Source organism: Oncorhynchus tshawytscha, linkage group LG29, assembly GCF_018296145.1.
Source record: "Oncorhynchus tshawytscha isolate Ot180627B linkage group LG29, Otsh_v2.0, whole genome shotgun sequence".
In the NCBI taxonomy this organism is placed as follows: Eukaryota; Metazoa; Chordata; class Actinopteri; order Salmoniformes; family Salmonidae; genus Oncorhynchus; species Oncorhynchus tshawytscha.
In genome coordinates this window covers 23,142,282-23,164,976 of record NC_056457.1, presented here as the reverse complement: position 1 = coordinate 23,164,976, position 22,695 = coordinate 23,142,282, and the positions used below count along the sequence as shown (strand labels likewise).

The 22,695-nt window shown below is 42.4% G+C and overlaps 2 protein-coding genes and 1 long non-coding RNA gene across 4 annotated transcripts in view; 2 read left to right on the top strand and 1 right to left on the bottom strand.

Moving 5' to 3' along the window:
- sgk3 (serum/glucocorticoid regulated kinase family member 3) overlaps nucleotides 1-10,331 on the top strand; it is a 35,842-nt gene extending 25,511 nt beyond the window's left edge. For both annotated transcript variants that reach the window (XM_024401359.2, XM_024401358.2), the window contains exons 11-17: nucleotides 1,875-1,987; nucleotides 4,267-4,303; nucleotides 7,384-7,470; nucleotides 7,609-7,704; nucleotides 7,830-7,985; nucleotides 8,578-8,667; nucleotides 8,785-10,331. In XM_024401359.2, the coding sequence (XP_024257127.1) occupies nucleotides 1,875-1,987; nucleotides 4,267-4,303; nucleotides 7,384-7,470; nucleotides 7,609-7,704; nucleotides 7,830-7,985; nucleotides 8,578-8,667; nucleotides 8,785-8,952 (747 nt within the window). In that variant the 3' untranslated portion in view covers nucleotides 8,953-10,331. The remainder of the gene's footprint in view (nucleotides 1-1,874; nucleotides 1,988-4,266; nucleotides 4,304-7,383; nucleotides 7,471-7,608; nucleotides 7,705-7,829; nucleotides 7,986-8,577; nucleotides 8,668-8,784) is intronic.
- Nucleotides 10,332-10,431: 100 nt separating this feature from the next.
- Nucleotides 10,432-19,375, top strand: mcmdc2 (minichromosome maintenance domain containing 2). Its single transcript, XM_042308622.1, has 13 exons — nucleotides 10,432-10,600; nucleotides 10,859-10,989; nucleotides 11,085-11,340; nucleotides 11,440-11,562; nucleotides 11,790-11,891; nucleotides 12,483-12,611; nucleotides 14,333-14,570; nucleotides 14,769-14,974; nucleotides 15,177-15,343; nucleotides 15,831-16,010; nucleotides 16,149-16,291; nucleotides 17,377-17,486; nucleotides 17,945-19,375. Exons 1-13 carry the CDS (start codon nucleotides 10,504-10,506, stop codon nucleotides 18,112-18,114), a joined length of 2,052 nt encoding a protein of 683 aa, XP_042164556.1. The 5' UTR covers nucleotides 10,432-10,503; the 3' UTR covers nucleotides 18,115-19,375.
- LOC112233610 lies at nucleotides 18,604-22,123 on the bottom strand. The gene is made up of 6 exons (XR_002950780.2): nucleotides 21,974-22,123; nucleotides 20,590-20,641; nucleotides 20,341-20,390; nucleotides 19,887-20,122; nucleotides 19,592-19,642; nucleotides 18,604-19,374 (listed from the first exon to the last, which is right to left on the bottom strand). It is a non-coding gene; the product is annotated as an uncharacterized LOC112233610 (long non-coding RNA).
- Between the last annotated feature and the right edge of the window lie 572 nt (nucleotides 22,124-22,695).

The following is a 22,695-nucleotide window of genomic DNA, read 5'->3' as shown; positions in this document are numbered from 1 at the left end:
TTACCCCTATCCCAATATTAAACCACTGATCCAGGATATGCTGCTTACCCCTATCCCAATATTAAACCACTGATCCAGGATATGCTGCTTACCCCTATCCCAATATTAAACCACTGATCCAGGATATGCTGCTTACCCCTATCCCAATATTAAACCACTGATCCAGGATATGCTGCTTACCCCTATCCCAATATTAAACCACTGATCCAGGATATGCTGCTTACCCCTATCCCAATATTAAACCACTGATCCAGGATATGCTGCTTACCCCTATCCCAATATTAAACCACTGATCCAGGATATGCTGCTTACCCCTATCCAATATTAAACCACTGATCCAGGATATGCTGCTTACCCCTATCCCAATATTAAACCACTGATCCAGGATATGCTGCTTACCCCTATCCCAATATTAAACCACTGATCCAGGATATGCTGCTTACCCCTATCCCAATATTAAACCACTGATCCAGGATATGCTGCTTACCCCTATCCCAATATTAAACCACTGATCCAGGATATGCTGCTTACCCCTATCCTGACAGTAAACTGTAAACATTTACATAGAGTTTATAGCCTGTTTAGTTTATACACTTCAAAAGGAATCAGCTGCGACCCAATCTACCATTTAAGTGTTAAACAAACCCATACATTTCAAAGCTTCCTTTTCAATAAAAGGAACTGTGCAGTATAGGTGGTGGGAGCTGAATTTCCACATTTGAATAAGCACATCCTGGCCATTAGTGCAACGTTGGCCAATGTAACTCCATAAAAATATTTATTCGCATTTGTATGCCATTCTGGGACTGTCAGAAAGAGCCAAAACTAAGAGTAATTGACAGGATGATTGAAGGTTTGTAATGTTTCTCTAACCTTGGTGTAATGGCCAGTCTGTATAAATATTTTGACAGTATTAAAATATTATAGATATCTACAAAAAAGCTACTGAGGTCTATGGATTTCTCTGATCCCAGATTTGTAGGCTATGTGCTTTAGCTAACTCCTTTCATTATCGTTGTCATCAGTATGTGCTTTAGCTAACTCCTTTCATTATCGTTGTCATCAGTATGTCCTTTAGCTGGGGGGACTAGGCTATATCTCCTCCGAAACCACTGAATCTTTGTTGCCTTTCCAGTTTTCCAGAGTACAGAGGCTAATCTCATAGTTCATGTCATGTTGATGCTAGCACTTAGTTAATCCCCCAAACTTGCTGCTTGAGTCAATTGTAATTGTGATGTGGAATTTGCAGACAGGGCAGGAAGTTTGACCCACGGCTCTGTGTCATGACTCTGCTACAATTGTTGTTAGCAACCTGGGCTAAATATCACTCCATACTCTGTCCATTAATTTATTATGATGTACTTCCAAAATAAAGGAAACACTTGAGTAAATGAGGGATACAACGTCTTTTGAAAGCAGGCGCTTCCACACAGGTGTGGTTCCTGAGTTAATTAATTAATTAACACATCCTATCGTGCTTAGGGTCATGTATAAAAATGCCCAGTTGTGCATTATTTTGGCTACCATGGCTAGAAGAGGACAACTCGGTGACTTTGAAAGAGGTCTCAAAGGAGCATAGGGTGTTTAAAGGGTGTGTGTGTGTGTCAGTCACCAGATCTTAACCCAACTGAACCAGCGTTTTCCACCGCCATGAGCAAAACTCCAAATTATGGAATTTCTCATGTAAGAATGGTGTCATATCCCTCCAATAGAGTTCCAGACACTTGCGAACCTATGCCAAGGCACATTGAAGCTGTTCTGGCGGCCCAACGCCCTATTAAGACATTTTATGTTGGCGTTTCCTTTATTTTGGCAGTTTCCTTTATTCCTCTGTAATGTCTCACTGGCACTGTGGCTGTATTCTATCATTCCAGCTTTTCTTCCATCTTCAAAAAGAACGGACCTTTCCGGAACCCAGAGCCAAGTTCTACATCGCAGAAATGGCAAGCGCACTGGGCTATCTGCATTCTCTCAACATAGTTTACAGGTACATGGATTGCGTGTATGTATACAAAACATTAAGAACACCTGCTCTTTCCATTTATATCGACTGACCAAGTGAATCCAGGTGAAGGCTATGATCCCTTATTGATGTCACTTGTTAAATCTACTTCAATCCGTGTAGATGAAGGGGAGGAGACAGGTTAAAGAAGGATCTTTAAACCTTGAGACATGGATTGTGTATGTGTGCCATTGAGTGTGAATGGGCATGACAAAGGATTTAAGTGCTTTGAATGGGGTATCGTAGTAGGTGCCATGCACAAAGGTTTGTGTCAAGAACTGCAACGCTGCTGGGTTTTTCAAGTTCAACAGTTTCCCGTGTATATTAAGAATGGTCCACCACCCAAAGGACATCCAGCCAACGTGACACAACTGAGGGAAGCATTGGAGTCGACATGGGCCAGCAACCCTGTGGAACACAATCAAAACACCATGTAGAGTCCATGCCCTGAAGAATTGAGGCTCTTCTGAGGGCAAACTCAATATTAGGGCAAACTCAATATTAGGACGGTGTTCCTAATGTTTGGTATACTCAGTGTATGAGTGTGTGATGAGTAACCTTGCCTGAGCATGGGCTTTGGCTCAACAGGCAAACCCGGTCTTGAGGTGTGCAGTAGTCCCAGGTTCAAATCCAGTTAGTGGCAAAGGCTGTATTGGATAAGTGAGTCACCCATGTGGACAGGCTGGCTGGTTGTCTTGGCTCTGGTACACCAGTTGGCTAAAGGTCTGTAGTAGAGAGTGAATGCCATCCTGAGCCAGCTACCACCCGGTTACTGGTTACTCAAACCTGCACCTTAGATTCTGCTGCCCTATGTATGTACATGGACTTGGAATCACTGGTCACTTTAAGAATAGAACACTAGCCACTACTGTTTTACTCATTTCACATGTATATACTGTATTCTATTCTACTGTATTTTAGTCAATGCCACTCCGACATTGCTCGTCCTAATATTTCTTAATTCTGTTATTTTAGATGTGAGTAATTGTTAGATATTACTGCACTGTTGCAGCTAGGAACACAAGCAATAATATTTGATTTGAATGTTAGACACATTCTAAGGTTTCCTATGTCGTGAAACAGTTTCCACATTAAATATCCTGAATGAGCAATGAATGCAACACATCCCCTTTTTAATGAGTGGGAAAAGTCCAACTTCAAATAGCGTCTTTTGTGAAATTCCTGGAACTTTGATATTTGAAGTGTTCCTTTTTCAAGAGGTCGGCTGTAGTAATGTTTATTAAGTCCAATGTCACTGCTGTCATGGTTGCAGCACGTGTATAGTCGTTCATTAACTGACGTATTGTTCTCTACCTTTTTTGCCCTTCGTGCTGTTGTCTGTGCCTAACAATGTTAATACCATGTGCAGGTTTTAGTTTTTCCATTTATGTTTTTTGAGGTCGGACTTGAGTACGTAGGGTGCACTGATTGGTGTCACCTCAGTATGTGTTACACCTGTGCTGGTTGCCATCTTGTTAGTGGGAAAGCCCAACATGTTTTGGTTGTTGGTGAGTGACTGTTAGTTCCCATACTGTTTGAGCTGGGGAACGTAACACATGTTTGTGCTGCTACCATGTTGTCTTAAGTCTGGTGTGTAGTGTAGTGTGGTGGTGTCTCTCGTCGTGATGTGTGTTGTTGTCCCACATTTAAATGTTTCATCCTCGTCCCTACAGGAGGCCTTTTGCCTCTTGGTAGGCCTTTTGCCTCTTGGTAGGCCTTTTGCCTCCTTGGTAGGCCGTCATTGTAAATAAGAATTTCTTCTGAATTGACTTGCAAAATAAAAACATGTGAAGGCAATTTTCCCTCAACATGGGTCTGTCCCCATAGTCCCTCAAGCCATCCCCTTTGCCTGTCGTTTCAGTTTGTGTAACCTTTAACTAGGCAAGTCCAGAACAAATTCTTATTTTCAATGATGGCCTACTGGGGAACAGTGGGTTAACTGCCTTGTTCAGGGGCAGAATGACATATTTTCACCTTGTCAGCTCGGGGATTCGATCCAGCAACCTTTTGGTTACTGGCCCAATGCTCTAACCACTATGCTACCTGCCACCCCCGGTTTAGTGTAATGCTGGTTCAGTGACTCATGTAAATTGATATCAACTGGATGCAAATCGCTAGGATTAAAGAAACCTCTCTTGATGATTTGTTTTGATATCCTCTGTTGCCCAGAAGTAGGAAGATAATAGCTCTTGTAATCCATTAAGCACAGTTCTATTATCCAATATCAACAACATTGGATAATGTTCATGTTTGTTTTTTCACAGGGACTTGAAGCCAGAAAATATCCTTCTCGACTTTGAAGTAAGTGTGACATCCTAACTCATTTGCAGTGCGTAAGTAATCTGTTTTATATGTGGAGTAGCTTAGGGCTGTATGCAATCGAAACTGCATTAGCAATCTTTTTGCTTAACAACTGCCTTCGTACAAATGTATCTTGACAACTGAAATCCTCCTCCCATGAATGTAGTCTACCTGGTATTTTAACATTACCCAAAATAATTCTGCATATCAGTTTAACCTCAAGGAAAGTGTTTACTTTAGTTTAGCCTTTACTACACTGAAACAAATATATGAATTCAACATGTTGGTCCCATGTTTTCATGAGCTGAAATAAAAGATCCCAGAAATGTTCCATATGCACAAAAAGCCTATTTCTCTCAAAATGTGTGCACACATTTGTTTACATCACTGTTAGTGTACATTTCTCCTTTGCTGAGATAATCCATCCACTTGATAGTTGTGGCATATCAAGCAGCTGATTAAACGGCATGATCATTACACAGGTGCACCTTGGGCTGGGGACAATAAAAGGCAACTCTAAAATGTGCAGTTTTGTCACACAACACAATGCCACAGAGGTCTCAATTTTTGAGGGAGCGTGCAATTTGCATGCTGCCTGCAGGAATGTCCACTAGAGCAGGAATGTCCACAGAGAATTTAATTTCTCTACCATAAACCACCTCTCACGTTATTTAAGAGAATTTGCCAGTACTTCCAACTGGCCTCACAACCGCAGATTATGTGTAATGTGTCGTGTGGGCAGGCGGTTTGCTGATGTCAACGTTGTGAACAGATTGCCATGTGGTGGCAGCGGGGTTATGGTATGGGTAGGCATAAGCTACGGACAACGAACACAATTGGATTTTATAAATGGCAATATGAATGCACAGAGAAACCGTGACGAGATCCTGAGGCCCATTGTGCCATTCATCCTTCGCCATCACCTCATGTTTCAGCATGATAATGTCGCAAGGATCTGTACTCAACTCCTGGAAGCTGAAAATGTACCATTTATTCCATGGCCTGCATACTCACCAGACATGTCACCCATTGAAAATGTTTTGGATGCTTTGGCTCAACTTGTAAGACGGCGTGTTCTAGTTTGTGCCATTATTTGTTATTGTTATTTTGTTACTTTTTATTTTATTTTTTACTTTAGTTTATTTAGTAAATATTTTCTTAACTTTATTTCTTGAACTGCATTGTTGGTTAAGGGCTTGTAAGTGCTACTACACCGGTTGTATGCGGCACGTGACAAATAAAATGGATTTGATATCCAACAACTTTGCACAGCCATTGAAGAGGAGTGGGACAACATTCCACAGACTACAATCAACAGCCTGATCAACTCTATGCGAAGGAGATGCGTTGCTCTGCATGAGGCAAATGGTGGTCTCACCAGATACTGACTGGTTTTCTTATCCACGCCCCTAACTTAAAAAATTATATTTTTATTTTATTTTATCTGGGACCAACAGATGCACATCTGTATTCCCAGTCATGTAAAATCCATAGATTAGTGCCTAATTATTTTTTTTCAATTGACTGATTTCTTTAGATGAACTAACTTTGTAAAATCTTTTAAATTGTTGCGTTTTTATATTTTTGTAGAGTTTGAATGTTTTCAGTGTTTACTACTAAACTCAGCAAAAAAAGAAACGTCCTCACACTGTCAACTGCTTTTATTTTCAGCAAACTTAACATGTGTAAATATTTGTATGAACAAGATCCACAGACATTGAATATTGTGTCCCAGAACAAAGGGGGAGGGGGGCTGTATGGCTGGTGGAATTGTCATGCTGGAGGGTCATGTCAGGATGAGTCTGCAGGAAGGGTACCACATGAGGGAGGAGGATGTCTTCCCTGTAACGCACAGCATTGAGATTGCCTGCAATGACAACAAGCTCAGTCCGATGATTCTGTGACACACCACCCCAGACCATGATGGACCCTCCACCTCCAAATCTATCCCGCTCCAGAGTACAGGCCTCTGTGTAACACTCATTCCTTCAGATAAAGATAAACGCGAATCCGACTATCACCCCTGGTGAGACAAAACCGTGACTCGTCAGTGAAGAGCACTTTTTGCCAGTCCTGTCTAGTCTAGCGACGGTGGGTTTGTGCCCATAGGCGACATTGTTGCCAGTGATGTCTGGTGAGGACCTGCCTTACAACAGGCATACAAGCCCTCAGTCCAGCCTCTCTCAGCCTATTGCGGACAGTCTAAGCACTGATGGAGGGATTGTGCGTTCCTGGTGTAACTAGGGCAGTTGTTGCTATCCTGTACCTGTCCCGCAGTTGTGATGTACCGATCATGTGCAAGTGTTGTTACACGTGGTCTGCCACTGCGAGGACGATCAGCTGTCCGTCCTGTCTCCCTCTTAGGCGTCTCACAGTATGGACATTGCAATTTATTACCCTGGCCACATCTGCAGTCCTCATGGCTCCTTGCAGCATGCCTAAGGCACGTTCATGCAGATGAGCAGGGCCCCTGGGCATCTTTCTTTTGGTGTTTTTTCAGAGTCAGTAGAAAGTCCTCTTTAGTGTCCTAAGTTTTTATAACTGTGACCTTAATTGCCTAAGCTGTTAGTGTCTTAACGACCGTTCCACAGGTGCATGTTCATTAATTGTTTATGGTTCATTGAACAAGCATGGGAAACAGTGTTTAAACCCTTTACAATGAAGATCTGTGAAGTTATTTTGAATTTGACAAATTACCTTTTAAAGCCAGGGTCCTGAAAAGGGACGTTTATTTAGAGTTTAGTCATTGGAAAAAATGATGAGATGAATGTCTCAAACTAACCAATCCAACAGGTTATAAAGAAAGCAAGTGTCTGTGGTGAAGCTTAATCCTTCACCAGCTAACACATCTCACACGAACGGCAGTGTCATTTTCAGTTTAGAAGAGAACGTTTGTGATTTGATTGTTTAACTGATGCGTTTCCTGACCGGCCTTATTGAGACTGAGGAAATTGCGAGTGTCCTGAGAGTTGGCTACTCTGGCCAAAATTCCACAAAGAAAATGTATATTCTTCAGTTCTGACTGAGGATAATGGTGGCAAACACTGTCTAAAATTGTCCCTGACTCCCCTTCTTTAAAGGGACATATAGTTTTGACGGACTTCGGATTGTGCAAGGAAGGTATTTCCCAAGCCGAGACGACAAGTACATTTTGTGGGACACCTGAGGTAATGTTGAACATGTTTTCCAGGACAGCATATGTAATAAGGCATAATAACCTTTTTTAATGTCTGGACCACTGTTCTGGATTGAGACTGAAAAGGCCTGTCATTGCTAATTTATTTAACTTTCTCTCCCCCCCCTAGTACCTAGCTCCAGAGGTCCTGAGGAAACAACCGTATGACAACACAGTGGACTGGTGGTGTCTAGGATCAGTGCTCTATGAAATGCTCTTTGGCCTGGTGAGTTACAGTAGTAGACATTGAAAACAGGCACAATATGTACGGACAGAACACACCCTTGACATAATGCCTGATCACACACTGTCTTAACAGTAACACACATCTATCTCCCCTCTGTTCCACAGCCTCCGTTCTACAGCAGAGACACCCATGAGATGTATGAAAACATCCTCCACAAACCCCTGATGATGCGTCCCGGAGCGTCCAACACGGCCTGGTCCCTCCTGCAGGCTCTACTGGAGAAGGACGGCACACACAGACTGGGCTCCAGAGACGACTTTGTGAGTGGTGACCCTCACAGCATGGCAGTGGTTTATGGTTTTATGTCACCCATCTCATTTAGTTAGAAAATATTCCAGTGACCCAAGACTTTTTAAATACTCCAAACTCACTAAATACACACAAATTGACCTTCCTCGAAGTCACAAGAGGTTGGTGGCACCTTACTTGTAGAGTGCGGGATCATGGTGTGAATGGACCGGAATAGTTGGAATGGTAATAATGACATAAAACCTATGGTTTCCAGGTGTTTGATGCCATTCCATTTGCTCCGTTCCGTCCATTATTGTGAGCTGTTCTCCCCTCAGCAGCCTACAGTGCTCTAAATCCCAAGCTACCATTTATTTAAGTAACACAGCAGTATGCTTCATAGTCTCACAACTATGACTCATGTATTGCTGTAGCTGATGGCATCTGACTCTCTCTGGTGGAGAAACATTGTCATGACCAGGAGTTGCTCAATAGCTGCAGTGTCTGGCAATGTTCATTTCTTCTTGGCAGATGGATTGCATTACATCGCTTTCATCAGTATGAAGTAATAGCATTTGCCTTGGTTGTTCTAGAACTGAAAAAGATCTATTCTCTTTTTTTCAGAATGAGATCAAAGCACATAACTTCTTCTCTGCGATCAAGTGGGATGACCTGGAACAGAGAAAGGTTCCACCTCCATTCACTCCCAATGTGGTAAATGTTCTCAGGGTTACATGTGATTCTGATGTATGGCAACACACGGCAGATGCAACACCAGACCACAAGCATGAATGAACTGATGTTTGTTTTTTCCTCTTTCCTGTTTTGCAGAATTCTCCTTACGACATCACAAACTTTGATCCAGAATTCACAGATGAGACCGTTCCAAACTCTGTGTGCTATACTGAACATGCCATAGTCAACGCCAGTGTAATGGAGGCTGATGATGCGTTCCTAGGGTTTTCCTACGCACCCCCCTCAGATGACTCCTTCCTATGAAAGACTTGCTGTGAGGACCTGTCCCAGAGTTCTGTGAAATTGCCTTAATTTTATTTTTTATTTTTTACAAGGAGCACGTGTGCACCTAAGTTGAAAAATGTAGGTGCACACAAAGAAATGTAGGACCACATTGAGAAATATTTGAGGTAAGAAAGCTAGAATCTGTAATTATTCTAGGCAAACTGGTGCTCCTAAATAAAAATTCCATGTCGCACAGCAAAATCTTAAGGCACATATGCGATCAAAATGATTGCACTGTAGAGCCTTGGCCTTAACCCAGTATTATTCTATCCTGGTCCTGGAAATCTATAGGGTATGCAGGATTTGTTCCAGCCCAGTAGCTTGTTGATGAGTGTATTTAGGTGTGTTTGTGCTGGTCTGGAACAAAGCCTGCACACCCTGTGTCACACCAGGATCAGGACTGAAAAACACTGCCTTAACCTGTCCTAAATATTTTGAATAAAAGGGAAGAATTTATATTGTGGATGAACCCGTTTTGAGAAAAGCCAAAGTGAGCAGAAGTTGTGATCAGACAGCACTTATGAAAAGGGTTTGGGTTGCAGACTGTGTCAAGAAACCTTTATTTTTACCTAATGATATTTATATAACAAATTATATTTTTAAGAAATGTCGGCCGTAATGGTTGTTGGCTCATGTCCATTTTGGTTCTTTGTTTGAAGAAACGAGGACATTCAGTGTGATGTTGTCAGGGTGGGGTGGGTAAAAAAATAAAAATGTCCCCGAAATAAAATCCTAAATTTAAGTGGCGAGTTGGGATGAAAGCGCTTCCTCAAAATCTTTTCGTTCCACTTTAAAAGCAGACTTTGTGGATTTAATGAAATGGCAGTGAACATGTCATTTATATGCTTTCAGAACAGCTAAAATGAATTGTTTTGTCTCTTCCAATATCAAAAGATTTGTTATCCTAACAAGATCACTGGTTAATGGTATATTTAGAAAGTGCTTGTAGTAGGTTTATTTATAGATTCATTGTTAATTTGTGGTGGGGGGGTTCTCAGTCGGAAATACTAGGTCACGGAATATAGTCTTGTGTTGACAGAGGTCATTTCAGTTCAGATTTTCATTGTGTGTGTTTATATAGACCTTTTCTGTAATGGCTCCAGTGACTTTACTTTGCAAACAGGTGCTGCGCCATCTGATTTATTTCTGTGGTTTGCTTGCCTGTCTGTGTTTCAGTTTACAAGCTCATAATCTTGCCTTAATTGACACTCAGATATTCCTTAGAAATCCTCACAGAAAACCTCAACCACCAGACTAGGATTTCCATACCATTTCTAACTAACGAGTGTTGTCAACATGCCTCATTGTTCAATACAATGCCTTGGATGTACTGTACATTAAAATAATAATTAAATCAACCAACAAGTTTGTTTTCGATGTCTTGTGTATTACGGAGATGGGGGGATTTGTCTGTCTGTGCACTCAAATTAGCGAGCACAGTTCAAATGATCAAGTCGCGTGATATCTCGACTGTGTGACTAGTCTCTTCAGCCAACTCTTTAGCTAACGTTAGTCAGTCGGTAACAGAAAATGGAAGACGTTTTCTTACTGAAAGAGTCAGTTTTGTCTTTTCTAGACAGAAGTGGAGCTCTTCTTCAACTTGCTGAAGACTGCAAACCATTCAACGGTAAATTTTAAGGGCCAGTGGTAGGCTAGCTAGCGAGAGCTTTCGGTCAGTGTTAGCTAGCTAGCTAATGGGGTTGTGTGACTCCTGAGGAAAGGGTAACCTAGGCAACCCTGTACCCACTTGGAGGATGTGGTGACACGTGAGACGCAGTCCTTCATAGATGACAGCAAACTGTTAAATAACTGATATGGTTATGTAAATTGATAGAGTTGACTTTATAACAGCTACATCAATCACCCAAGTACCTATTCCCTTCAGACATCCAGCGAAATGAAGCTGTGTATCGGTTCTGTATCCGTGTGAACCCTTCAGACCTAATCGAACTGGATCCTAGATTGGGTGACTGTGTTCTCAATGACCCCCTCAAAGCTACAGCACTGTTTCAATCTGTAAGTCCAAAACATCTCCCATTTACATTACCCCTTATTCAAACCTTGAATTTTGAACATACTGGTATTTGTTGTTTTTTTTGTCACTCTTTCAGGTTTGTTTTCTGTCAATAAAGACACTCTCCCTCATAGAGAAAATCCACACAGAAAGTCAGGTGAATGTGATCCTGAAGTTTACACACCTACCTCCGTTCCCTGAGTACACCTTGGACCTCTGTGAGTTTCCCTGTGGTTATGGCCCCATGAGGCCTGTTGCCATGGAGGGCTTGGCCATCGCGATGACTAGGGTCTCCAAGTACACTCAGGGAGCCAGGTTTCTCTGTTCTGAGGAGGACTGTCCCTGCTCAACAGGTAGGCCTGATTACAAGTAACCTATTTCTGTTTTCATAACATCACGGTAATGCCATTTACAAAACTATTTCAAATTCTGTAATATGATGTTATCCTCAGGGTTCCATCACATCAGAGTGCACGCACCCGGAGCCACTGAGTCAGCCACAGTGAGGAGTGACTTCAGCTGCCTGCTCTGCTCCTCTCACCTCAAAGAGGACATCAAGTTCCGGGTCCTGGGGGGTGAGAATGTCCCTAAATGATACCTGATGAAGTAGCCTCACATGCCATTCTTACATGTAGCTCGTCGTTTCTTACTAGCTCTGATTTTGCTGACAGCTACTTTATTGAAGAAAATGTACTAGAATGTGATTGTCTCATCTAGCTACCTTAAGATGGATGCACTGGATAAGAACATCTGCTAAATGACTGACCTTTTGTAATGTAAATATAATGTGGTTTGGAAACAGACAAGCAGCTTGTAGAGCTGATCCATGTTAAAGCACTGGATGTCCTGAAAGTCCATCCTCCCAGTGCCCTCAGGTACCAGTCTGTCACCCTGTTTCTCAGAGGTAAGCTCACATAATAATGATCATTTTGCCCAAACGTTTTGTAATGTTCACATATTGCAAGTCAAGATTTCGTTTTTAATAGATTTGACTTTTTCTCCCTAGAAAAGTAACTTAGAAGTTTGTTAGGAATGTTCTCTTCCTTTTCCATGACAAATGTAATTTTGGAGCCAAAATCCAAGGGGGGAAGAGTTAAAATAGAGGTTTGAGTAGCCAGCCACGCAGTAGTGCCCCTGGGTGAGATATTAGGTGTTCCTGTGCCCTCCAATAACATTGTCCAGCCATTACCCCTGAGAGAGCAGTGATTCTCAGTGCCAGTATTAGCATATTCTGTTGACCTAGTCTTCTGGAGGAATTCAACACAGCTAGATCACGTTACTAAACATATATGTTAATAAGTGTAAGAAACACTCATTAGTTGGGTCACACAACACACACACAGTGAGATCTTTGTTCCAAGGGCCTGGTTCCTGTGTTGCTCTTGGCAGGGGTGTGTAGGTGCCTTGCATGTTCCTCAAATAATTAGGAAAAAGCAAGACAGAACCGGACAACCCCTCTGAGTGTTATGGTTCTGTTTCCCTCACAACATTGTAGATGAGCTGTGTAACTCCATGAGGATTGGACGTCTGTACAGGGTGCTGGGCATACCGGCCCATGTCCACCAGTGGCCCAACGTCACCTGGAGTGTGGAGGCCAATAGCGTTCAACCGTGGGAGCCTGAATGTAAGGACCTATATGCATGCTTACAATGGTACAGATCAGCTTACATTAAATCCTATTCAGAATCTATAGGTCTGATTTTCAGCTACTCCGAGAAAGCCATTCATAAGGAACATGTATGTGTGTGAGGACTGTGACCTCTTACTTGCTTATACCAGAACAGTACAGTACAATCAAAAGTTTGGACAAACCTACTCATTCCAGGGTTTTTATTTATTTGACCTATTTTCTACATTGTAGAATAATAGTGAAGACATAAAAACAACACATATGGAATCATGTAGTAACCAAGTGTAAAACAAATTTAAATATATTTTATGAGATTGTTCAAATAGCCACCCTTTGCCTTGATGACAGCGTTGCACACTCTTGGCATTCTCTCAACCAGCTTCATGAGGTAGTCACCTGGAATGCATTTCAATTAAATTGTTAAGTTAATTTGTGGATTTTTTTCCCCTTAATGAGTTTGAGCCAATCAGTTGTGTTGTGACAAGGTAGGGTTGGTATACAGAAGATAGCCCTATATTTGGTAAAAGACCAAGTCCATATTATGGCAAGAACAGCTCAAATAAACAAAGAGAAACGACAGTCCACCATTACATTAAGACATGAAGGTCAGTCAATCCAGAAAATGTTTCTTCAAGTGCAGTCGTAAAAACCATTAAGCGCTATGAAAAAAAACTGGCTCTCATGAGGACTGCTACAGGAAAAGGAGACCCATTGTTACCTCTGCTGCAGGGGATAAGTTCATTAGAGTTACCAGCCTCAGAAATTGCAGCCCAAATAAATGCTTCAGAGTTCAAGTAACAGACACATCTCAACATCAACTCTTCAGAGGAGACTGTTTGAAACAGGCCTTCATAGTCGAATTGCTGCAAAGAAACCACTAGTAAAGGACACCAATAAGAAGAATAGACTTGCTTGGGCCAAGAAACACGAGCAATGGACATTAGACCGGTGGAAATCTGTCCTTTGGCTCTAAATTGGAGATTTTTGGTTCCAACCGCCATGTCTTTGTGAGATGCAGAGTAGGTGAACGGATGATTTCAGCATGTGTGGTTCCCACCGTGAAGCATGGAGGATGTGTGATGGTGCTTTGCTGGTGACACTGTCAGTGATTTATTTATAATTCAAGGCACACTTAACCAGCATGGCTACCACAGCATTCTGCAGCAATACTCTATCCCATCTGATTTGCGTTTAGTGGGACTATCATTTGTTTTTCAACAGGACAATGAACCAAAACACTTGCAGGCTGTGTAAGGGCTATTTGTCCAAGAAGGAGAGTGATGGAGTGCTGCTTCAGATGACCTGGCCTCCACAATCCCCTGACCTCAACCCAATTGAGATGGTTTGGACCACAGAGTGAAGGAAAAGCAGCCAACAAGTGCTCAGAATATGTGGGAACTCCAAGACTGTTAATAAAGTATTCCAGGTCTTAACAGACTTGCCTACTTAAATAAAGGTAAAATAAAAAATAAAATAAAAATGTCAAGAGTGTGCAAAGTGTGGCTACTTTGAAGAATCTAAAATAAAATATATTATGATTGTTTCCATAGTTTGTCTTCACTAATATTCGACAATGTAGAAAATACAACAAATAAAGAACCCTTGAATGTGTAGGTGTCCAAACGTTTGACTGGTACTGTATATTCAATGACAACACCTCACAGTCCAGTAGATTCATTTCACCCCTCTTCTTTTCCTTCAACCACACCCCCCAGACACGGGCACCATCAGCTCTAACTTCCAGGCCTTGTTGACGGCAACAGCCTGTTCCCCCTGGAGATTCTCTGCCATTGTGGCTAACACGTTTGGATCCCCTGTGGTTCCCCCGGGCTTGTACAGCACTCTGAAGCTGGGCCTGCTGCTCAGCCTGGTCCAGGGGCGGGAGGACAACCCAGACTCACTGCACTGCCTGGACCTGCTAGCCCTGACGACTGACACACTCATACTGGAAAGGTCCTGCATTATAATGCTTCAGTCAGACAGTCAATTAATCAATCTCTGAATCAGTCAATCAATCATGTTCTTAGGAAGCACAATACAATGGCCAAAACAATAACATTACTACAGTAAAATTATACTATGCCTATATTCAAGTCAAGTCAACAGCATAAATAAATAGTTGAGAGCCAGCCTCCGTTACCCCTGTCTTAGGCTGATGACGTACAGCCTGGGTCTGGCTGGCCGTGGGGTGAGACACCCTGCGACAGGGGAGATGTTTGCCTCTCTTTCTCGTGATGAACACGGAGCGGGCACGGCTAACATCCACGCTGGCTCCGCCCTGCTGGCCACTGGGGGCGTCTGCATGCTCGGGGACCTGGGCCACCACAGGAAAGACAAGATGGACGCACTTCAGTCAGGTACAGAGCCCTGCTTACCTTGTAGCCTGGAGCCAGTCTGATACAGCTGTAGCAATGCAACATTATGGCACCTCCTGTGACACAAAGTATAGAGTAAGTTATTTGAGTGTATAGCCCAAGGGACTGGTTTCACACGGGGCCTTTGCCTTCTATCCACCCCCAACAGTTAGTTCACCTTTGACCGCTCTCCTTCCCCACCCAGCTCTGGAGAGTCGGACAGTGTCTGTGATTATCCCAGGGAAGAAGTATGGAGAGGATGCTGACCAGCAGATCTCCTTCCCTGTCCAGTGCAGCTTCTGGGCCTTGGCAGACTCCACAGCTCCCTCAAACAAGACCACCAGGACTGACAGTACAGTGCTGGGAACAGTGGTGGGTCATAGTTGTTTAATTTACATTACCATTCAAATTTATTGGACTACTGCACTTGATAAATGTGAGTGCCCCGCATTGGGTTGTTGTCTGATATGGTGATTCTGCAACAATGCTATTCCATGTGAGCAGTTTGAAACCTTTTCTCCTACCACACAATGCCAATAGCACTCAGCACTGGCAAATATGTGTTCCCGAAATGTCAAATCTGAGCCAGCCAATTGTCTGTTTAGGCGTTTGCTTTATGTAGGCAAAGCAGGAAGGGGAGACAATTTACTCTCTTCAGAGGATGTAGTTAATTGTTCCACTCATGGAACAGGCTGCTGTCCAAACAAACGCTTTCAGGTTCTCTTCCACTTTGGCCTGTGCCTATTCAGGATGGACAAGAAACAGTACTCTAGTGGTAAATATAGTACTTCCATGTTTAGGTATTTTAACAAAATTAGCTACCAGCCACATGAAAATCTGTGATCCATTGTGTGTGTAGGACATGGGCCCGGTCCCTGCTCAGTTGGCTGAGGCCTTTGGTCTGGTGATCCTGTGTCGGGAAGCAGGGGGAAAGCAGGCCCTGCTAGCCCAGACGGTGCACACCCTCAGACGGGCAGTGCAGCCCGGAGAGCCCCTGTACCCATCCTGCATGCAGTTCACCACACAGGACTATAAGGAGGTAAAACCACACAATACTGTACACACTATAATGATATTTATATTTTCATGTAATTTATGGCACATGTAAAAAAAAAAATACATCCGCACCCTTTTAGATGCTTTGTGACTTACCATTGTGCTCTCTTCCTTCCCCTAGCTTCTGGCCCACACCCAGAGGATCCAGACAGAGCTGAGCCCTGGGGCAGAGATGATGATCCATGGCTATTACATGGCCAGCAGAAGGGTCCGCTCAGACTCGGGCCATGGTGCAAAGGTGTCTGTGGCCTCCATCAAGCTACTGTAAGGGCCTACCACACGCTAAGGGTTATTCATTAAAAAATTACCATGTTTAATATTTATACACATCACCCTTTTACTTATTTTAGTGTTTAACTTGGGCATTTGTCAAATCCGATTTAACTATGTGTAAGAGAAAAAGCCCTTCAAATTCTCAGGGCACCTGCAGCTTTAGAAGTGTTCTCTGTAATATCATATTTCTCCACAAGGTGGAGCGCAATCATTCATTTGTCATCAACAAGACCCTGTTAGGTAAAGTCCCCCCTTATCTCAGCTCGCTGGTCACCATAGCATCTCCCACCTGTAGCACACGCTCCAGCAGGTATATCTCTCTAGTCACCCCCAAAACTAATTCTTTCTTTGGCCGCCTCTCCTTCCAGTTCTCTGCTGCCAATGACTGGAACGAACTACAAAAATCTCTGAAACTGGAAACACTTATCTCACTAGCTTTAAGCACCAACTGTCAGAGCAGCTCACAGATTACTGCACCTGTACATAGCCCATCTATAATTTAGCCCAAACAACTACCTCTTTCCCTACTGTATTTAATTTGCTCCTTTGCACCCCATTATTTTTATTTCTACTTTGCACATTCTTCCATTGCAAATCTACCATTCCAGTGTTTTACTTGCTATATTGTATTTACTTTGCCACCATGGCCTTTTTTTGCCTCATTTGCTCACATCGTATATAGACTTGTTTATACTGTATTGACTGTTTTACTCCATGTGTCGAACTGCTTTGCTTTATCTTGGCCAGGTCGCAATTGTAAATGAGAACTTGTTCACCTGGTTAAATAAAGGTGAAATTTTTTTTTTTTACAGAACTAATAAATGGGTGCCCGAGTCTAGACTTTTTTGTGTAGGCATCAGATTGGGTTTATTTTTACCCAATTTCATCAGTGGCACTATATAGATATACAAATGGCTTATCACTAAGACAGGTTTTTCCAGATCTGATGGTCTGTTCCTACATGGTGCATTTCATTGCCAGTTAGTAACTGTACCATTACTCACAGTAAATTCTGCTTAGCTAAAAACTAGACATTTGTTTACTTCTAATTGTCTTTATTGGCATGTTTCTTCCAGGATCTCCCTGGCTGAGGCCCACAGTAAGCTGTGTCTGAGAAGCACAGTGCTGGAGGAGGATGCAGTGATCGCTGTGTTGCTGTGTGAAAACGCCATCACTCTCAGACATGGTATGACACACAGGACCGAAGGCCAAGTCAGCAACCAAACTCAGATCCCATTTGCTGCCATGTTGAAATCACACATCGTAGCTAATTAACAGTCCAAGAACAAACCCTTCCAGACTCGGCACCATTTCTAGTGATGTCGCAGTCCAACCTTTCTTTTGTCTAGGGTGCCACACCCCTAGGTCCATAGCCATGCTGCAGCCCCCACCCCCCCCAAACTAGTGCAAAGTCTTTAATACTCCTGTATATGGGGAGAAAAATCCCACAGCCATGCCTAGGTTTTGCTTTAATGTCAGTGAGTGGGGATTTCTACACGGGTCATCTAGTCAAATCACATTTATCAGTCACATGCAGGTGTAGCTACAGGCAAGAGTATCCTGGCCATGATCTTCTTTGCTCTAGTAATAGCAGTCTAGATTTTCCCTGATAGTTGGTCTGGGGACTGCTCCTTCTACCTACAGGAGCCTCAGCGCTCGTTATCCCACCCGACGCAGCATTTCCCTGTGACCTGTGTGACCTGGAAGCTCTCCACAGGAGAGACCTTATCCTGGAGCAGCTCCAACAGAGCATCCTGCACTTTGTCTACGCCTACGCACCCGGGGCCGCCAGCTACATCACCGAGGAGGAATAGGACCACAGCTAAGTTAAAGGATTTTTCTATATTGAATTTCAATGGTGAAATGAGCTACCCAGAAGAATAAAGAAATGCAACGTATTGATCCCAGAAATTTTCCATATGCACAAAGCGCTTCACATTGAGCATTTCTCCTCTGCCAAGATAATCCATCCACCTGACAGGTGTGTCATACCAAGTAGCTGATTAAACAGCATGATTGCTGTAGCCACATATCAGGTTGAGGGAGAGTGGAATTGGCATGCTGACTACAGGAATGTCCACCAGAGTATTGAATGAGAATTTGGCAGTACATCCGACCGGCCTCACCTGCGATAAGCCACCCAGACAGGTGATAAAACTAATTCTGACTGGGTGGGCCTATTCCCTCCCAGGCCAACCCATGGCTACGTACCTGCAGTCAATTGAAATCCATTGATTAGGGTCTAATACATGAACTGTAATTCATATTTTTCAATGTAGGCAGAAAAAAGATTGCGATTAATGTACCATAAAATATTTTATTTCATAACAGGGCAGAATAAAAAACATTTAACCTTAAGCAGGGGAGTCAGACCAAGGTTGTGCTTTTTTGACAGGCAAGAATGTTGAAAATAGGGTGATAGTCTTGTAAGGAGTTTTCCAAACCTTGTGAATTGTCAATGAATAGAAGAAATCAGTTAAATAAATGACCATTGTCTAATGAGATTAGCCATCAACCTAGAACTTTCTACCATCGTGGGTTTAGTTACAATGCTGGTAATTCAAATGAATGGCTTTTCAGCAGGGTAAATTAGCAGAAAAGGCATCAATTCCATTTCAAATGAATGAACACGGGTAGAAAAATCATAGTTGACACCTCAACCCAGGAAATAACAATCCTGCATGATGAAATAAGAGTCTCAAACCTTAGTCAGGGATTGCAGGTTTAATGATTGAAGGTAGTCCCCGCAAAATGCCACGAGGTGCACCGCAGATATTGAGCTAAGCAAGATGCTCACGCTTCAACACTCAGTTGTGGAAATTGACCCACTATCCCCTTTACTCGCTGCATCTATACCATATCGCAGCATCTACCTATAATGATCAATGCTAATATTGGCAGTTCAGTTAGTCACAGCATCCCAATTTAGTCAGATCAGTAAACAGGAAAAGTGAGAAGTCATCACAACTCCAGTAGAAGACTGAAGGAAACCAATTGGCTATTTAGCCCTCACACTCACCATAGGGTTGAGATTTAAGTCTTCATATTCCACATACTGGATCATCAAACCCAATCTAGGAGAGAACAGTCTATTAGCATGACAATCATTTGATTGTAGTTAGGCAAAATATGCAAGCAATTATACTGTAGTTCAGGAAGTCTCTCTCAGCATCCCAATTTAGTCTGATGGGTAAACGGCAAAATGTAGAACTCATCACAACTCCAGTTTCGTGCACATTTGCCGATCAAAGACATGTTTGTCCCTCAGATTAAAAATAATATTTTACTCACCACAGGGCAATATCTACATCAGTCTTCAATATACATCCTGGCCCATTAACTCTACGAAAGAACAGAATCTTAAAATGATAATTTGATAGACAATGTAAAATCTCAGAATAATGGTAGTTCAGTTAGTCACACTGTCAGCACCCCAATAATGGTCTGATGGGTAAACGGCAAAAATTATAACTCATCACAACATTAACCGAAGGGAAAACAGATTTCAAACAGGCCACTCAAGTGGGCTGGTTGTATACTAGTCGGTTAATGCCAGTGGAAACGAGAAGGTATAGGCCTAACTCACCAAAAACAAGATGTAGATTGCGTGTCAAACTCATTGCACGAAGGGCAGAGTGTATGCAGGTTTTCGCTGCTCCCTGTACTTGATTGACGAGTTATGGTCACGCCATCACCTGGTTGTCTAAGCCTTAACTGAAAGGAAAACCCAAAACCCACAGACACTAGGCTCTCTATGGAATGAGTGACACCCCTGGTATAGATCTCTTACAGCATCTTCAGTACCCTGCCAGCCAATCAAACCTGTGGGAGAAAAACATTGTTATACTGATGATTGGCCTCCAATCGAGATGTGGGTTGAAATGGTATTCTTTAGTTAGAATAATGCTGGTGGTTCAGTTAGTCACAGTCTCAACACCCCAATTTAGTCAGATGGGTAAACGGCAAATGTGTGAAGTCATCACAGTACCAGCAGAACAACCGACTAGCAGAGCATAGCTTATAGTTAGGAATGAACTCACCTCGGTACACTATTGGCATAGCCAGCACCATCTGTCCCCAAAAGAAAAACCTGTGAAAAAAACTGAATTAACTTTGCGACAAAAAAATAATAAATCAAATTTGACTGACAGTTGTGGTATGGTCAGTGTTGTGATTTTACTGGTAGTTCAGTTAGTCTCAGCAACCAAATTTAGTCAGATGGGTAAACGGCAAAAATTATATTCTAGGCCTTTTAATAATAAACCTTGGTTTAAGAATGGACAACTCACTCCAGTACAACAAAGGATGCATCCGTGTCTGGCTCCTTCAAGTCCATGAATGCTATAAGAGAAATGCATAAAACCTGAAGTGAAATTCCTGCTGCTGTATATTTAAAAACACTGTCATAAATCTGCCTACACAGCTGTCGAATTTACCAAATTCAAGGTTCAGCTAATTCTGGGATTCAGATCGCACACAACTCTACTGCTCAGATATTCAAAGATATTAAAAGAGCCACATTCAGATCTATGGGAAGCATTCTGCACTTTGAAAAAGTCTGAGTGACATCCAAAAATAGTACTCCCAAGTGATTGCCAGGTAACTGGTGTGGCACTATTGGTTTTTATCTTGCATGGATAAGCTGTACTGAAGGAATAGCCAATGCACTCCGAACACAACTAGACAGCTAAAATGAGTAATGAACTTAGGGTCAGGGGGCACATTTAACACAGCTTGGGAGTACTGCACAATGAAAGCCCACACTGCAGCCTTTCCATGGAAGGTTCAACAGCAGATCACGACCTTAACCAAGACCTTTACTCCTTTGAGACGTCCAAAGTCGAGATTCCACAATGAAGTCATTGCGAAGACAATTAACAGACCACCTTGGTATCCGATGATCGGTGACCAGAGCAGGTGTGCAGTAACCTAACTAACAATAGGGGCCGAAATGACAAAGGGGCCATTTATCATCGGATCTGGGACAAGCAGCGGACAGTATGATTTATTACAATACTGCTGGGACATTTAGGCCCAAATACACCGTTCGATAAGTCACTTATTTTTTACTATGGGCCCATTCCATTCACACATGATACTAAGATCCAAGAGTAAACCGTCAATTTATTTTGGTAAAATTATCCAGTATGATTGCCAACAGCCCACATGCACCGACAAGTGCCTCAAATGTCTGCGGGATGCACCAATTTGAGCATAAACATGGGGGGAGTGGTTAATTAGCAAACTAAATGAATGATTATTAAATAATGAATGAGCTGCACCCTTTGCCAGACAATATCCATACATTACCAGTATATCGCTTACCCTAGCGCTAACTACATTATGGCCACGACAGTCTGCCTACTCACGTGATCAGTGGCATTGATTCGTGGCCCTCGAGCGCAGCGCACCAGTGACAAGGAAACGGTTTGCTTACTAACCTAGTCAATAAAATTGTATCATTGAAACGGGACGATTATATTACAGAACACTACGTAAATGATTTCGAATCCATTTTTTAGAGGGAAGGATATAATCCTTATTTTGACGGCGGAAACGTTACATTCAGGTTAGCTAACATGCTAGTGTTCTGGTATTTGATATAGCCAGCTAAAACACCAATTTGCATTATTATTGAATAAAACCGACTGCCTAATGTTATTAGCCACCTACCTGTTGCCTGAACGGGGAACACAACAAGTTGTTGCTCATAAAAATAATATTGGTGCGAGCGCATACAACCTCCATGCGTCCTCCTTCGTTGTTCTTCCACAGAGAAAGATGACTTCCTGCTTCATCGTTATTGGCATGCGCAGTCTGAGCTCACATTACGCAAGCAACTACCAAAAAACACCCTACAAGGTTTTACCTATTATTATGAGGCAGCTAATAGGTCTATTTTATAACTTTTGAAAACGGTGTTTTAATTGTATTTGTGTTTTGGCAATTTTCATTTGAATTAAAAGGTCCAATGCAGCCGTTTTGATCTCAATATCAAATCATTTCTGGGTAACAATTTACGTTAAGTACCTTAATGTGGGTTTTCAATTAACATTGTGAAAAAGATGGCTTAGCAAAGAGCAATTTCTCAAACAAATTGTTTTTCTAGGACTGTCTGGGAGTGGTCTGAGTGGGGAGGTGAAAGGTGAAAAAAAAGCTGTTATTGGCAGAGAGGTTTGGAACTCTCTTTCTTATTGGTCTATTAACGGTCAACAGGCAGGCCAAAACTCCATCCCACCAAAACAGGCAGAAATGTCAGGCAGTCTTTTCAGACAGCTCTTACACTAAAAGGGCATTATCATCGTAGTGTAAAAATACACACTCAGTGGCCAGTTTATTAGACACACCACCCCGTTCATGAAAACGGTTCGCTCCTATAGACAGTGAGTCACATG